The 18,403-nt window shown below is 36.4% G+C and overlaps 1 protein-coding gene across 1 annotated transcript; it reads right to left on the bottom strand.

The window, feature by feature from the left end:
• Positions 1-4,114: 4,114 nt before the first annotated feature.
• Positions 4,115-18,139, bottom strand: LOC140147023 (serine/threonine-protein kinase haspin-like). The gene is made up of 8 exons (XM_072168794.1): positions 18,092-18,139; positions 16,819-17,025; positions 15,461-15,546; positions 14,336-14,490; positions 13,212-13,285; positions 9,746-9,977; positions 6,706-6,811; positions 4,115-5,926 (listed from the first exon to the last, which is right to left on the bottom strand). The coding sequence occupies exons 1-8, from the start codon at positions 18,137-18,139 to the stop codon at positions 5,719-5,721; spliced, it is 1,116 nt and encodes a 371-aa protein (XP_072024895.1). The 3' UTR covers positions 4,115-5,718.
• Positions 18,140-18,403: the final 264 nt, after the last annotated feature.

Here is an 18,403-nt window from a genome sequence, read left to right as displayed (position 1 = left end):
AAGGGATCCAAAATGAGCGTTTATTGCGTTTCGACAGTATTTTTTGTGGGACATGAGACCACCTCAGACCTATCGAATTGTATTCTGAATACGAAGCATGTCTTTCTGATATCAAATAATTTTCATTTTTTAAAATCACAATATAATACAAATTTTATGACAAATTATAAAAATTTGATATTTTTCAAATTTTGATATATAACAGTCCTCGAAGTAAATTATATAAATCTAATGATATATTCTTAAAGTGTATGTAGCAGGGAGGAAAAGCCGACGGTCAATTGAAAATTTTGACCTTTCATATTGAAGATATGGATTTTTTTCCCCAAAAGACCTTTTTGTTGTTGCTGTTTTGGGAAAAAAATCCATATCTTCAATACGAAAGGTCAAAATTTTCAATTGATTGTCGGATTTTCATCCCACCTACATACACTTTAAGTATAAATCATCAGATTTATAAAGTTTACTTCAAGTACTGTTAAATATCAAAAATATCAATTTTAATGATTTGCCATAAAATGTGTATTAAATTGCAATTTCAAAAAATCAAAATTATTTGATATCAGAATGACATTCTTCGTATTCAGAATTCAATTCGATATGTCTGATGTGCTCTAATGTCCCAAAATAAATACTGTCCAAACGTTCATACCCCAGCCCTTAAAGCAGACATTGGACAAGGTTCAACCATAGATTGAACATGCTTCAACCATGACATGGTTGGGCAAAGTTAAACCAGAGATTGGACCAGGTTCAACAGAGATCCATGGTTCCACAGCAGCAGAGGTTGAGTATGTTTCAACCAGAGATTGGACATATGGTTCAACAACACCAGAAGATGTGCATGGTTCTGGGGGTCTCAATTTTGGACTAGGAAGGGATGTGCGTCTCAGACTTCAAAACCATACCCCAAAAATATACCAATTTCATGAATTTTGCTGCATTTTCACAAATTGTGGCTGAGGAGTATGCACTTTTCCAGATTTGGGGAAAAATTGTGAAAAACACCAATTGTTTTTGGAGAGTTGGGACCTATAAATATACCAAAATGCACCCTAAATCTGCCGCACATCACAGAACCCACCTTTACACTAAGACCCCACGGTTGTTTGATGTATATAGAATTGGCTTCATTATTAACTAAATGCAAACTATAGATGGCGCTATTTAACCTAAATCATATTTCTTTATTTGCAAGGGTTAGGTGATGAATACCGACATTAAAACTGCTGGAATAGGTGAAACAAGCGACAAAGGAAATTTTATAAACATATTTTATCAAACAATAAAAGGAATTATTTGTATTAAAAGCTTGAAAGGGTAATTTCCAGTAACTAAATAGCGCCACCAATTTTGACAATAATACATACATTGTATATCCAAAAAGCTTTAAAAAATACTATAAAAGTGAATAATTTTGTAAAAGAGGGGAAATTAAAGTTGAAAACGACTCAAAAGCATTTGTATACATTAGCACGATATAACTTTTAGCTGTTTAAGCCTAAAATTTGGTTATACATGATGTTTTGTTTGAAAAACTAATAAATGATCCCATCAAACAACCGTGACCCTCCTCGGGCACGATTCATCCATTGGCACCACCAAAGGCTGGACATGTTTCAAGTCGAGGGTTGAGAACCAGAAAGCCTTAACTCATAAAGGTTTCCTTTATAAACTGCAGCTTTTTGGTTCTCAACCCTCAAAGTTTCAACCAACATACATGTAATAGCAGTAAGTACATTTAAATTGATATTATTATTATCATTAATTATTATGATTGATTATTATTATTTTTCTCATCGTTGTCATCATCTTCATCATCAGAGAACTGAGTCTACCGGTCAAATTTAACAAACAAAATAAATGTATACCAGGCATTCTCAAATAGATTCTTTGAAGTGCCACATTAGGACATGAAATAACTTAAAAGCGCCACCACTAACCAAATAGAGCATAGCATCTCATGGGTGGGAACTAGGGTCCCGCCTTAAGGCCCCTGGTTGAGGCCAAGGGTCCAGGGAGCGGAGCCCCCGGAAGCTTGTGGGTTTGGGCCATTAAATGTGGTATAGGAAGGATCTTCTGGCATGTTTTTGTTCATATTTTCAAATATTTCAACAGACATATTATTAGTACAGATAAACCTAAATACACTTCATAATTATTAAAAAACCTTTTTATTTTTCAGATTTTTTCGCCACTCGGGAACCCGCAGCATGAGTGCCGCTATTTGCGGATGCCTGATGTATACACTTTTCTACTTAGCAAATAACATACAATTGAAAACATTACCACGCATCTTCTACAAGATTTTCTTGTATCAATGTTCTGCTTGACTATGCTTGTTCTTGACAAACTCGTAGCAGCAGCATCTTTACATATAAAGAAGTTTGTAAATACACACACGTGTGAACTAACTTGGTGCAACAAAGTTAGACATTAGTGGAAGAAAATATGCTAAAACATTCATTGTCATACACACACTTTATACAAAATAAAATTTACATTTATACAAATCTACAAACTTATATAATACAATTTGTAACATTGATAATTTTCTTTACATAGTGACAGAAAAACATAATAAAAAAATGGCCACATTTAAAGGCATTATTATTACTGGCATAATAAAAACTTGTGCTTCAAAATGATGCATATGATTAAATTGATTAATTTGTCAGGCAGTTGAAAATGATTGCCAATATCAAAGGATCACTTGCACCCACGCTATTTCAACACTTATTATTATGACTATTTGCATGTTTAATGTGCTATTCTATTTAAAATCAACACCCCCTGTAGAGGATTTCATTGCCATGTCAAATCCAATTGCATCTTGTTTTTTAATTCAGCTGGAAATTTTGAAAAATTTTGAAAAAGTTGATAAAATCCAGTTTAAATTTGCACAATTTGGCCTAAAATTAGTCAATTTTGTTTGGAATTCCAAAATCTTCCACTTTTTATAGATGATGAAAATGGTTGGATTTGGAATAATTTAAAATTTTGACTTTGTTTAGAATTCTGCAATCTTCCAAGGGGCATGTGCTTTCCAAATGGAATAGCAGATAAGGATTAAGTGGAGTTCACATTATACTACAGGCAGGGTTGTAACTAGCAGAAATTGAGTGCCAGGCAACAATTTACAGAATTTGCTTGATTTATCAAGATTTCAACAAAAGTGGACATTTTAAGGATAAATTTGGTAAAATACACACATTTTTTTATAGTTTGAATGGTGGGCTCTATATTAAGGGCAGAGTAATGGGAGAGAATATGGACCTTTTCGAGCTTCATTATTTCTGAATTGTATGTCCAAAGTATATAAAACTATACATTTTTGGAAAGGAAATGAGTCAAGGAATCCCATGGTGACGTCAGATTTGTTAAAAAATCTCAAGTTTTTGAAAAAATCACAAAAATTCACTTATTTACCCCAATTTTGCGACAACTTAGAAAAAAAGCCGTTCGAGTAAAAAAAAAGTCAGTTAGCTTTTCATGAAGAAGAGACATGAACTTAGGGAAGGTTTTTTATTTTTTTGAAATTTGTCTCTTTTTCAAATATTGAAAAAACATGTGAAAAAAGCCATTTGTCACTCTATTAAGCTAAAATTGCACATAATGGTGTATATTTTTGTTTAAAACAAATATTTTGAAAAAATGAAAAAACCTTCCCTAGACTTTGATGTACTCTAAAGGATAGTGCAAAAAGTTTACCCTTTGCTTGCATATTTTTCGAGTTATCTTGTCACAAAAATCGCGCAATATTGTCAAAAGTCAAAAAAAAAAAGTCAAAATTATGCACAAAACGTCCTTAAATTTTAAAACGGTAAGACTTTCACACTTGTAAAAGCTGTATCTGGTGCATGGTCTAAATATGCATCTTTTGCACCAATGAATCTATAATGTCTGCTTTCAGTGCGCCAAAATTCAAAATAATTAAAAATCTAAGTGGCATTTTGACTGCAAATTTTTGTTTTGTTTACACCACATTTGCTGGCGTTAACAACATACCGAATGCGCTTGACTGCGTTGGACATACGCGCAGAGTTGCGCTTGGCGTCACGCCGACGCGATTCATGCTGCGTAATCACAATATTTTGCATTCACGCATTTCTGACTCATTATTTCCGCCAATTTACTAAGCTGTCTTGAGCCATGTGACTTTTTAGAGTTGAAAAGAGTGAAATAAATCAAGCAAAAATACGAATAAATATTAGCAAGTTGTATTTTATCAGTTTCAAGTGAAAGAATACATCTTAGTGTTGATAAATATCAACAAATCTCAAATTCGGACGTGGACGAATGTGTCTTCCATTACTCTGGCCTTAAATGAACCTTCATTGGTGAGCTCCAAAGTGAGTGGTGGGCTCCACCGCCCACTGTTGCCCACCGTAGCTACAACCCTGCCTACAGGATTGCACAAATGAAGTCTGATCTCGCAAAGAACAGACAATCAGAAAGATGCTATATATACTGTGTCTCGTCTCGAGTTGAGAGCAACAACATTTTGGATTTTGTAGTGGCAGACTCGAATCGGTGCATTTACGTGGTTGCATTGCCAGCGTACGGACAAATTGGCCTTCTACATGTGTGTATAGTCTATATACGCCCAGGGAGATTAGGTTAGCACCCTTGATTTGATTCTGCCACTACAAAATCCAACATGGCGTTACTCTCAACTTGAGACGAGACAGACTACAGACATCGATCAAGATTGAACAAAAGCGTATGTATGTGATATCATACTGTTAGTCTGTTACTTTTATAACACTGTAACTGCTGAGAAAACTGCTAACAATTCAACAAAAAAGATGAATCTGCAAACTCTGCAACACAGTGGGGCTATTCCAGTTGAAAACCACACACCCCCTATTGAAGACTTGATCCTAATCTCCCACACAGGGGGTGTAGATTTCAAATGGTATCACCCATTCAGACTTAACCAATTTTGAAATTCACACTGTATGGAAAATTAAGATCATATCTTCCATAGGGGGTATGTGGATTTCAAGTGGAATAGCCCACTTGGAACATGTCCTCAGATCTTGTAAAACAGCTAACCACCAAGCTGTGTAATTAGCACTTAACAGTAAATTATTCTTGGAAATCCTAGCAATCCCACATTTTGAGTGTTTGTTATAACCATAAAGACATACAGACAAACTCCAAACAGCCAAAGTCTCAGCATCATCCGATAATGAGGGCTGATCGTTCCATGAATGCGACAGGCAAAACTTCTATGCATCTACCGTGTATTTTTAAAGTCTTTCACGTAAATGTGAAGACAAGCAATGCTCTATCGCGTATATGCGAAGGCATGCAACGCTGGCATGATTGTTAGACACAGCACGATCGAATGATCGGCCCTCATGCATATGCGAAAATTCACAGCATACAATGCACAGGGACTTTGACTGCTGAAAAATAGTCTGTAAAGTCTATGGTTATAACTCACAAGTTGAGATCCCTTGCTTGACAGCCTTTGAAGATCCAAAAAATCACTCTCCATGATTGTATAATATAGTCATATGGAGAGCGACTTGTTTGATAGTATTTTTATTCTCAGCTAGGCAGATGAAACAACTCGCTCTCAACGACTACCTGTTCTGCAGCAGAATTACTCCATCGACACCATGTAGAAGAAGACTGATTTGCGAGCGCTGACCTGCGAGCTTTAATGTCAGAATTCTGGAAAAGTCTCGTTGTTGATGAGTTCATCGGTTACAAATCCAACAACTCGCTCTCCACCACTACCTGTTCTGCTGAGGAATGACTCAATAGATGCCTGTAGAATGAACGCAAAGTTGCGAGGGCAGATTTGTGAGCTTTGGTATCGGAGTCCTGGTATGTCTTGCTATTAATAAGCTTATCAGCCAGGTAGTGTAGCCATAGTACATTGGTATGAGGCTCATAAGGCTCCCAGTTATTGCTGAAAGGTAAAAAAAAAAAAAAAATTTATTGAGCATCAAAGAAACTTACAGTCCTCACTCTCTATAATCAATGCCCCCAGGATGTTGCATTTTCCAAAATGGGAGCATTAATATCTTTTTACAATGATAATCCCCATTAAAAATGTTGCTATACTTTGATCAGTTCGTAAACGGCGGGCCTTATAACATCGCGGATTAATATCAAAATTTTTTATTTTGAGAATTGTCTATGACATCTCGCCTGAAGCATCAAACTATTAATTCAAGTCCTATACTTTATCTACTTTCTTCAACACACAAAATATAGACCGGACAGGTCGACTAATAGCACTCTTAACATTGGTCTACTTTTCGGCGTAGGGGTAAAAGCCTAACAATTCCTGCCTATTATGAGCTGTTCAAATAGTACCGTCTACCATCTGGCAGTACTGCGGTGCTCCACAAACAATACAGATTTTCTACAAATACTGTAAACACTGTCGATATCAATGGATGATGCCACATGGATATTGTGAAATCGGCGGTCGATGTTCAAAAATATGGGTACTTTATGGTATTTTGACAGCATTTATGCAACTAGAATAGCCCAAATTATTCAATAATGACAAGTCCAATTAAATTAAACTAAATTAATGATGCCCTGATCATCATCCATTTTGATGAGGCTGAGGCTGTTGAATAAACCATCTTCCTTTATGATGATCCCATTACTTCATCTATATGTTTAGATATCATTACTTCCTTTAGCACAACTTTTAAAAATATACAGGTTTATGACATACTTGTTTTCTTCTTCATGTTCCTATAAATTTGGAATTGATAGTCTCCCGCTCCATCAAACAAAGTTGGATCAGCAGCCAGGTCACAGAAGATGGTGCATTCATCTGCAAGATTATCAAATGTTTAGGTTAAAACAAAACCTCATGCTTTTTCCATCACCAAATAATTACTAAAAAGCATTAGAATTACAATTTGGTAATAATATTCCTAGTTCGTAGTCAGATTTTACCTTTCTAAATATAATGAAGCACATGCAATGTACCGAATTCCTTCCATGAATCCATTTAAAGGTGAACCTCATTGAAAATAAAGTTATATATCAATGGAAAGCTTATGATGTCAGGAAGCAGAAAAGAATATTTTTTATTTGCCAAACGTACCAGGCTAGACACAATCTCAATGCAAAGATTTGATATTGGCACCCCCCCTAAATTACAAAACGAAATCGTTCAAATTGGGCGCTTTCGTTGATGACGTCAGCTCAGGGACACACAGTTACTTCCGGGTTTGATTGTAAACACAATGTCCATGCATTACTGTGGCATGCATCGGGCCAATGTACGAATTCAGTCATTGTCAACTTACTTTACATGAAAAATATCTTCAATAAAATAAGAATAACATGAAGGAAACATCATGATCAAATCAAAAATGAAGTTCCTGAATAAAGGGTGCGGATAAAACTGGAAAAAGTGCTGGCGGGTGATTTGGGATAGGCCAAAACCATCCACGATATGCATAGTGAATATTACAGTAAAGCAAGAGCGCAGATTCGCCGAAGAACCGGAATGAAAACAGATTGCAAAAAATAACTGCTAGTGCTACCAGTTCAGATCGTCACACCAAGTTGAGATGAACTTATCACAATGAGAAAATGAAGGAATAGAATAAGGTACATGTACAGGATTTTTAATTATTTCTTAGTTTTACAACCGGTCATGTATGATGGGCTAACGCGTAGATACATACGGGCCGGGGCATACGGGATGAACTCAGTCGCCGAGTGTTCGGTATCCGCGACTGTACTGCTTGCAGACAAAATGACCGATTTGATATTCACATTCTGATATTTCCAACTTATTGCTACTTTTTATCCAATTTTTATCCAATTTATTCCTGTAAATGTTCCAAATATCAAGGAACGATTGATCAAATCAGCTAATACACAGTGCTCCCGGAAGACGAGAAGCGCTAGCGCTGTTGGGAATATCTGCCTCGCAGACACCAGCTCCTTGCAATTTCTTCAGTATTTCGCTACTACCATCATCCATACAACAATTACATAGATGTTTTTCTTTTTCAGTAGGGCTACACCGATTGTGCTATCATCACGAACTGTGACAGAAATGACAATATTATAATCTAGATTTCAGAATTCCATCAAATAACGGTCTACCAAGCCTAAATTGTATTTTTAAAGTATTTGTTTCTTTCAATTGTGAATTCATGCATGGAAAGAATATTTTCCGCAATGATATCCGATCGGGGAATGATCACGGCGCTAGATATGAAAACCTTTTTCTGGATTTTATAATGAAATCTTTTTTTGATTACTGCAAGACAATATTTTTTAGAAATCAGATATTTTAAAATGAATCAAGAACAGGGAATGTTACTTGATAAGCAAGTATTTAATTTGATGTTTATATTATATTGCCATGACCGGTCACCGATCGCAGCAAGAATTTGCGATCACAGCGCCAAATTCGAACTCAATAACCCAATTATACCCAGCCAGATTCGACTGATTTTGTCCAAAATTTACGGAAAATTTATGTGTTGACAATAATTATATTATTTGCAACTTGAATATTCCTCTAATTTCAAGCTTAATTGCGAAAATGCTACAAGCAGACTTGATCCCGCAGATCAAATCTGCTGCAACACACACCGGACCGCAAGTGCTACCAGAGGACGAACTTGGCGACTGTGTCTGCGCATATCCACCTTGGTCGGGTGCCTGCTATTTCTTCAGCAGTAATTTGCGCATCGTGTTCGGTAATCCATGAAACATGAATGTTTTCAGTACCGTACACTACCATTAAAGAATCGTGACACAAGTGACAATATTTTAATTTTATTCAGATTTCAGAATTCCATCTACTAAGCCTAAATTATAGTTATTTTATTTTAAAAAAAAAGTATGTTTCTTTCAATCGTGATTGCGTGGAAAGAATGTATTTACCGCAATGCGCTAAATATGAAAAACCTTTATGGGCTGGATTTGATGAAATCGGCGGGTTTTTTATTAATTTTTTGATTACTGCAAGACGATATTTTTAAATATCAGATATTTTCAAATGAATCAAGAATAGGAATGTCACAAACAAGTATGTAATTTGTTTTTCGATCATGTTTATTCAGTCCATGACATGAGCGGTAGCAAGCATTTGCGCATGGAATTGATCCCGGCGCGAAATTCAAACTCAATTACCCAATTATACCCAGCGAGTTATGACTGATTTTGTCAAAAATGTACGGAAAATTTATGTGCTGACAATAATTCTATTATTTCTAATATATATATAGAAGGAACCAGCAACTTGAAGATTCCTCTAATTTCAAGCTTTATTGTGAAAATCAGACTTGCCGGGCAGCTTGCAAAGTACAGGAAGCAAGTCTTGTTTACATGTTTCCGAGTAGGATCACGTGATCACGAACCCTGAGCTTACGCCACGAGCATTCTCAAGGTCATAGACGATTGATTTGGGTGCTTTTTGGGCGCCTTAAAAAGACCAAAAATTCATTCATTTTTTAATTTTTCAGCTTTATTGGCCATCAAAAAAATCGGAAAAAATTATTTTTAGTATCCTGACATCATAAGCTTTCCATTGATATATAACTTTATTTTCAATGAGGTTCACCTTTAATATTATTTTAATTATTAGTTTTTCTCACCCATGCTTCAAAACTAACCGGTTGGCTGCATGCAGCCCGTAGCTTGACACTTCTGGTCTAGACAAAGAACTGACTGTTTCAAACCCCACTGATTACTGACTATTTTGTACGCAAGCACAGTATAATGAATGCAAACTCACCTTTTTGTAATCTTGACAATGTGAAGTCAATTATGCTGACTTCAAGACCATGGGATGCTATTCTATATTCCTGATCATCCAAATAAAAGATCACATGATCCTGTTTAGTGGAGCGAATCAGCACATTGCCCCAGTGGAGATCCCGATGCTCAAATTCCAGTTCTTTTTCAGCTACAGCAAGAGCACCAGCAGTTTGCTGAAAGATGCTGATTGCTTGCTGTAAGTTGTTAAACTAGAAAAAACAAAGACAGTCAAATTGTTTATAACATGATCAGCAACAGTAAGAGCATCAGCAACTTGCTGGAGGAAGCTGACTGCTTGCAGTAAGTTGCAGTGGCCTAGGCAGGTCTTCGGAACAGGGGGGTCTAACATGTGAATGTACTGACAAAAAAACACAATTTCACCAATGAGTGATCTTGTCAAGAATGTCACGTAGCTTTCAGTGATGTACCGGCCCAAATTTCACTCAATAAAAAATGACTCTAGTGGGACAAAATCAGACATGCCAACTTTGAAATCCAGATTTCCGTACTCAAAAGAACAAAAATCCGTATTTTGCACCCTAAAACCGTATTTTTTAAATATGTACCTTTTGCATATATGCCAACTCCAGAAACCCCAAAAGTAGAACACATACTTGCGAGGGAGCACTTGTGCGACCAAGCATGTAACGGCCAGGGTCCAGGGGCCCACCTTACAAATTTGTGATCAAATTTGGCAATACCAAAGAACCATTCCATCAAAGTAATAAATCAAATACAAAAAGATGCTTCCTTTACGAGTTATCACTCATTGAAAGTGCCACTTTGCTATACTTTACATGGAAAGCGGCCATCTTAAAATCGTCATATTTCCTTAATTACATGACTGATCAAGCTGATTGTTGGATATGTGATGCACAGTTGAAAATTAACTATTAAAAGATTTGGTGACCTCAGTCGACCTTTGACCTTGTATTTGACCTTTGACCTCACAAAATTGGATAAAGTATGTAGACCAAACAAACTGATATATTTCTGAAAACATGATTTGGTTTTGTTACTTCTAATGTTGTTAGAAGCATGCTTTGTTAAAACTTTCCAGTTCAGAAAATCATTGATCATCATCATCATCATCATCATCATCATCATCATCATCATCATCATTATAGTATGTTTTCCAAAAAAAAAATTAAACAGTTTAATGCCAATGTCAATTAGAAGACTGTACTGGGTATAGCAGTTGTCTATGCATGGTTAAAGAAAAAGATATACCGGTATATATAAAAATATTAATGTGCCACTGGGTGCACCATTGAGAAAACAAAGTCGGAAAGCATGAAGCATCTTGTAGGCCTATAAATATTTCTTTAAAATGTGCATGTATCGTGCGAAAGTCGGAAGTAAAAGGAGGTCTGAAACCTTCTTGTAGGCTTATTCTTTTGCACCAATAGAGCTAAATAGTTAACTAAATACCTTCAGAAGACATAGCATTAGGTGGTTAATAAAAAAATATTAATGTGCATGAAAAATCTGCAAGTCAGAAGAAAATTATTTCGGAAACCATCTTGTAGGCCTATTAAATATTTCTTCAATGTGCATGCATGGTGCAAAAGTCGGAAGTAAATGGAGGTCGGAAACCTTCTTGTATGCTTATTCTTTTGCACCAAAAGAGCTAAATAGTTAACTAAATACCTTCAGAAGACATTGCATTAGGTGGTTAATAAAAAATATTAATGTGAATAAAAAAACTGCAAGTCAGAAGAAAATTATTTCGGAAAGCATCTTGTAGGCCTATTAAATAATAATTTTTTAATGTGCATGCATCATCGAAAGTCGAGAAAAAAACGATGTAGGCAACCACTTTAACAAACCAAGAAAGTGGTAAAATGATACCAGTAATCAGTCTGTAGTCTAATCTTGCAGCTGTTTATCTTTTTAAGACACAACATTTTATTATTTTGGTCAAAATTCTGGAATTCCGTATTTTTTTTGGGGTGACCGTACTACCGTATTTTTCACGTTTTACCGTACAAAATACGGTGAAACCGTACTAGTTGGCATATCTGCAAAATTGCAATATTCATGCTCAAATGGGCCAAAATGAGATGAGTTTGAACTGAAGCGGGCCAAAAGGAAGAATCACATCACAGATTCTGACTAATTGGGCTATTCCATTTCAAATCCACACTACCCCTGTGGAAGATTTTGGAAATATCTTCCACAAGAAGAGTATGTTTTTCAAATATATATTAGCCAGAGTTAATCATTTTGAAACCCATAATCCCCCTGTATTATGGCTTTACCTATATCTTCCACAACTGGAATAAGTATTTCAAATTCAAAATTGATACTCCCTCTGTGGAAGACTTTAGCTAAATCTTCCACAGAGGTAGTGTGAATTTTAAATGGAATAGCCCATTTTAGTTGTGTACTGATGACTTGTGATGTACAGACAGACCATCATACCAGGCTACACCACTGGCAAGTTGTCAACGGGAATAAGAACAAAGACGGCCAAATAGTTGTTACTTATTTTACCAAAATTATTGATTATTACCAAAATTATTCAAATCCAGATGGAACCTACAATCCATGCATAAATAAAAAAAGTTGGCCAGCATTATTTGGTCATTTGAATCACCACCCAAATCCATGCTTTACCGATGTTGCGCAGGTATGACCAAAAGCCACAGAATTAGAGAAAGCAAAAATTGGGGGTATTCGGCTTCCCTCAGAATGTGCTCGAGGCATTTGTTGTCATGCAAGCACGACATGGATGATAGGCACATTTGAGAGACTTCATGCGACCTGAACGCGAGTACAAAGATGCTTCAGATGAGACGCAGAATTGTTTTCGTTTGTCTCCGCACACCGTCGGCAAGGACCCGAATATCCCCAATTTTCTCCCCATAGCTGATGGCGCGATTGTATGTGGCGTATAGGGAGTCCCGGTTCTCCTTCTCTAATTCTGTGCCAAAAGCACACCAAGGACTGTATCTTAATGGGGCTATTAATCATTCATAGGGGGTGTAAGGATTTCAACTGTAAAAGCCCAGCCTCAATTGTCATCTGTCTGGTGGGCAAACTTTTTAACTGCAGGTCAAAAATTCAGATCAGTGTCTGTAATCCAAATGCCAAGATGGTAAAATTGTGTACTTATGGCCAGCAATTTTTTACTGGACCAACTGGCTACACTGTATCATAATTGTACAGAATTATTTCATTTGCGTCGATCGTATTCGACTGCTTTACCAATTGCATGTACAACAAGGTTTCTAGTTTCTTGAGAGTCATGTACTGCACTGTGGAGCATGTAAGTTGAGCTATAGGCATACATTTGTGCCAGAGTGTGTGACAGCTTTTTGTACAATTTTTATATAGCCTTAATTATATTGTCAAGCATGGTCAAAGTAAAAGTCTACCTATTCTTGAACATAATTTGTGCACATTATAACACTGGGAGAAATACAAAATGTCTACCTTACCTCAAAACTCTCCAGGTCTTGTCCCCCATCAGCAAACTCAAACACAATGTACAACTGCTCATCATCAAAGATATCTGTGGAAATAAGCAAGACACATTTTCTGTGAGTGATGAAGAAGTGAAAGTACCCGCTACTCAAATGGCACATGAATAAAATGTTAAATGGGTTATGGCCCAGGACCTCCAGATCTCTAACCTATTGCTCTTTTCAAATGTGCTAACATAGAGGCCATAGTTTTCAGTAAGGTCGTTTTGGCACTGTTTACATCGTAAACACAGTCACAGGTTTCCGAGTGGCAAATTTGAATGTCATCATTACATCAGCACCTATTCGCTGAGCAAGCTGCATAGCATCGTGTGACCCAGGCTTCTTTTTATGCCATTATCAGAAAAAAACACTCAAAGACCTTGCCGAATACTATAGACACAGATATCAAAGCCTACTAGATTTACACTACATCCTTAACATTCCACATTATACACATATTTCTTCTAAAAAGAAGAACAGGCCTAGGTCTTCCCTTAAAAGCTAAGGAAATGACCTCTTAGCAAAAAACCAAAAAAAAAACTATGGCTCAGAGCTTGTGAAAATATTTTAAAATCCAAGGTGGAGTACGTTTTATTTCCTTACTTACTCATTTGTGACCTGCTCTGACAAAACCAGGAATAAGTTGCATTTTTTAAAATTTCGAATTTTGAATAAAAATGTAAGCACGGGACAATAAGCTTCAAAATGATACCAAAATTATAGACATAGCATCAATACTTTTCAAAATATGGATAATTTTGCAAAACTGCTAATCTGAGTAATGGGCTAATTGGTTTCCTGCTTTATATAGGATTCAATAGGGGAAATCATAGTTCAGCTGTCAATTATTGATTAAACAAACCTCTTTTTAATAAGTACTTTCAAGGATTTGAAAGTCCACTCAGTCCCAAGGTCAAAAACATGCCTGCTGACTTGTTCCGGGTTTTGTTGGAGCTGGTCTCATTTAGAGGTATTCATACTTATAGATGGAATTCTATGGTATTTGTTATCAACCTAGCAATATTTTAATAACTAGAGAGTGCTACTGATTCAGGTAATGAATAAATATGCCTATACTTCAAACCCACTGCACCTACCTGGTCTGTCATTTTCTGAGCCTTTTCTGGAGTCATATTTATCCCATTGTGTCAGCAGTGTTTCTGGATATCTTCCCTGTACACACGACACATTGTTAACACCTATGTAGTTATTGGAGTAGTTCACATCGCCTTCTGACAGATAACTCAATTCTCTGTTAAAAATATAAACATGAAATTTAAGCGCTCCACAGACTCCGAGTATTACACATACAATATTGTATGCAACATATCTACGTTATTTAATCCATTGCTATTCTATTTCCAGTAATGTTTCAGTTCTAACGAATGTTTGATGACGAAAAATCGATAATATGTTACATATAATATCTAGTAGAAATATATTATCGATTTTACGTCATCAAACATTCGTTAGAACTTAAACATTACTGGAAATAGAATGGCAACAGATTAAACAACGTAGATATGTTGCATACAATATTTTACGTACAATAAAAAGTCTGAATACTGCTTTAATTACAAACTGTTTTTGCGGAACTGTGTGTGTAGGGGTGTCATCATCATTGGCTGCCCATCGTGTTTGTAGATGAAGGTATAGTTGTCAAAGTTGAGGGATGCTTCATTCGCCACCCTTCAAGGTACTTCTTCTAACACATCAAAACTAACAACTTGCAACTTTATGCTCATTTCATGGTAGCAGGTCACATAATGTTGTGTAACAACCTTGACTCATAACACAGCATGGTATCATCTCAAAATAGTGTCAAAATTGTGCCTGCAATGTGGTCTTGTGAAAATTGTACAATTAGGCTGTTTTTTCATTGGCGAAAAAGTGGATAAATAATATTTTTTAAACAGGTTGTGATTTTTAATAACCTAGAAAACCAAAAACTAGAGTCCAAAATGCAATCATGTTATTCACAGCCACAATTGCGTTGTTTTGGGTGCAATTGCAATTTTTTCCACAAAAAAAAGAAGTTATAGACCCTAAATTGTGACACAATCTGGTCAATGGAACTATAACTTGTTTAAAAAAATAAAAATATATTTATTTTAAATCAGAAAATCGGAGTACTCTGAATTTTTTGGATTTAAAACTAAAATAGTAGTTGGCAGGTATGATAGTACTACCTTAAGGAAATTCATAATACACTTAAACCATACCTTGATATGACAATCTCTGGCAGTATTTCATCAAAGGTTTTCTGTGGTTCGTCATTCACTTCAAAATCACCTTCTATTGGTATAATCTGTGAAAAAGATATATGTGTTATTAAAGAGTATACCCCTGCTCAAAATTTAATTAACCCTAACACCAAACCCTGCTTTTTGATATCGGAAGTTAAAGAAGATACAAAAAAGGAGAGAAGATGAACAAAGAAGTCACTTGGCAACCCCAGGATTCGAACCTTTGACCCCCCGCATGCCAAGCACACGATCACGGACCGGTAGCTATACGGGTAATGCTGCCCCGGGCAGCAATTCCGTAAGCATTTTACACTTAAGGTGATCGCGTCATCGCAGACCCTGGGATTCACGCATGTGCAGTGGTTTTCATTGTGGTATTTTGTGGTATTTTGTGGTATTTATGGGTGTTCGGGTTAACATAGGCTTTAATCTGGAAAAATACATCTTATCTAACCCTAACACCAAACCCTGCTTTTTGATATCGTAAGTTAAAGAAGAAACAAAAAAGGAGATAAGATGAACAAAGAAGTCACTTGGCACCCCCGGGATTCGAACCTTTGACCCCCCGCATGCCAAGCACACAATCACGGACCGGTAGCTACACGGGTAACGCTGCCCCGGGCAGCAATTCCGTGAGCATTTAACACTTAGGGTGATTGCGTCATTGCAGACCCTGGGTTTCATGCATGCGCAGTGGTTTTCATGGTATTTATGGGTGTTAGGGTTAATAGTTTGATGCTAAGAAAACTTCTGAAAATTAACATTACTTCAGTAGAAAAGTGAAAATTATTTTCCTCATCAGTTTTCACTTTTTCTTTGTTTAAAACCTAAATCCACTTTAGATTGTAAAAAACATTTCAGCAAAACGGTAGGATTTGGTGTAGAGTAAGTAAGCACATTAGGTTTCACTGTCAGATATGTCCTCTTTTTAATTTGGACCCAAACAGAAGAGGCAATACAAAGAAAATCGCTATCGCATATGTCGCCAATGCGAACCACTCATTCGAATGTGGGTCGTGTCTGTTCTTTTGATATGTCACGACTGCCCTCACGCCATGTACGTATTGTGTTATGCACGTTGTATAGCTTTGTGTATGCGTTTGACTAATATTTCCATAGTAATAATAAAGCAACGGTTCCTGCGGTTTATTCAAAATCTTGGATTTTGACAAACCTACAGCACCTCAAGTCTTTATTTTTGCAGGGTATGTTAGTTTACTTAAGTACATAACAATCGTGTAAAAAAACAGAATTTTTAAAAATATTGAGGGCGTCCTCCTCAGCAAATGTTATAATATGGCTTCAAACCCATTTCTTGTCATATTCTTTCATACCTTGAGGGCCACTGATTGTCTCCTGTTACTGGTCCTGAACACTTCACCGTAAACTCCTTCCCCAATCTTAACACATTTGTTGAGCATAGCAGGACTGATGCACTCTGTGAATGGGATTGGATTGGTCTGCTCGCATTGTTGGAGCACTTTCTCCCGACCGGTGACAGGAAGACCTGTGTCTTTGTGTTTCTTGGGTGTAAAAACTTCCTATATCATTAAAAAGCAACAGACAAGTAAGTAAAATAAAATAAAAAAAGATGCTAATTTTCTGTCATTGGGCTATCCAGTTGAAATCCATACTCCCCTATATGGAAGACATGACCTTAAATCTCCCACACAGGGAGTGTGACTTTCAAATGGGGTTACCTGGATGGGCGACTCCATTTGAAATCTACACCCCTTGTGAGGTAGATTAAGGTAATGTCTTCCATATAGGGGGTGTATGGATTTCAACTAGAATAACCCATTGTTGGAGCACATTCTCCCCACCAGTAAATTGGTTTCTTTGGTTTTTATTTTATTCATTTTTTATTTTTCATTTGCCAAGTTACAGACAAAAAAAAAAGAAGTATGGGAACATCCCAGCCCGGCATCCCAGTTTTAGAAACTCATCGAAAATGTGAGATAATTGATATTATATACCTCATATATAGATTCCTGTCATCTGATTGGTTGAAAGTGCAGTCATTGAATTAACTATGCCCGCAAATGAACTATGGACCGGTCCATGGAAATGAACTATGGACGGTCACGCAAGCGCCACGATCAAACTGCGCGTTTTTCCCAGCGTAAAATGATATTACGCACGCGTTAATATTTTCGTATGCGTATAATTACGCCGAAATTGCAGATTGTAATCTGTGCCGTTAGCATTGAAACTATTAATTTCTCTTCCCAAAATCGATGCTTTTGTTTGTTTTGTTTTGTTTTATTTCTTCTTTAACCTGGGACACTCAATCAGTTAACACAATTAATCATCTGTTCTTCCTTGAGGCCCTTTTAACCAAACAGATGACAAGAATCTTAAGATTTGGTATATAAAACAAATATTGACTGCTTTTTATTCGGGGAATGGTTAAAATTATAGGCCCGCGGTGATCTAAAAACCATGACTATGCCTCTCGGCTACGCCTCGGGGCATAGTCATGGTTTTGAGATCACCTTGGGCCTATAATTTTAACCATGCCCCTCATAGCAGTCAATATTTGTATACTGTATTTAAAACTGGCATCAAGAAAATCCTAGATGGAAAATCAAGTGGTAACACCAAGACCTGCGCTGGAGATACATCTAGCATTGGTTGCCAGTAGCAATCACTCATCATTGACGACGGCAACAGTGGTTGCTGAAACATACACAAGTAAATGGATTGCATACAACAACTTTGTTTACTGAGTTTACTCCACTGATCCTGATGAATTTGTTCCAAAAAAAAACTTGTTAATATTGTGGCCTTCCTCAAATTTTTCTGTTTTATGGTTCAAATTATGGTTAAGATCTTGTTTGCAAATATTTTGTTAATTTTGAATTGCATTGCTTTGGGTGTGGCATTGTACATTATTATTATTATTTTTTATTATTATTA

Source organism: Amphiura filiformis, chromosome 3 (assembly GCF_039555335.1).
Source record: "Amphiura filiformis chromosome 3, Afil_fr2py, whole genome shotgun sequence".
NCBI lineage: Eukaryota > Metazoa > Echinodermata > Ophiuroidea > Amphilepidida > Amphiuridae > Amphiura > Amphiura filiformis.
The sequence above is the reverse complement of the archived record's forward strand: the minus strand, read 5'-3'. Positions and strand labels throughout refer to the sequence as shown.

What these genes read in the sequence shown, in the direction of transcription:
- LOC140147023 (XM_072168794.1), bottom strand. Translation starts at nt 18,139, where the DNA reads ATGAGTGATTGCTACTGGCAACCAATGCTAGATGTATCTCCAGCGCAG. An exon ending in TAGATGTATCTCCAGCGCAG is followed by an intron (nt 17,026 to 18,091) that starts GTCTTGGTGTTA and finishes TTAATGATATAG; the next exon opens with GAAGTTTTTACACCCAAGAA. An exon ending in ATGAAGAAGAAAACAAGTAT is followed by an intron (nt 5,927 to 6,705) that starts GTCATAAACCTG and finishes TTTACCTTTCAG; the next exon opens with CAATAACTGGGAGCCTTATG.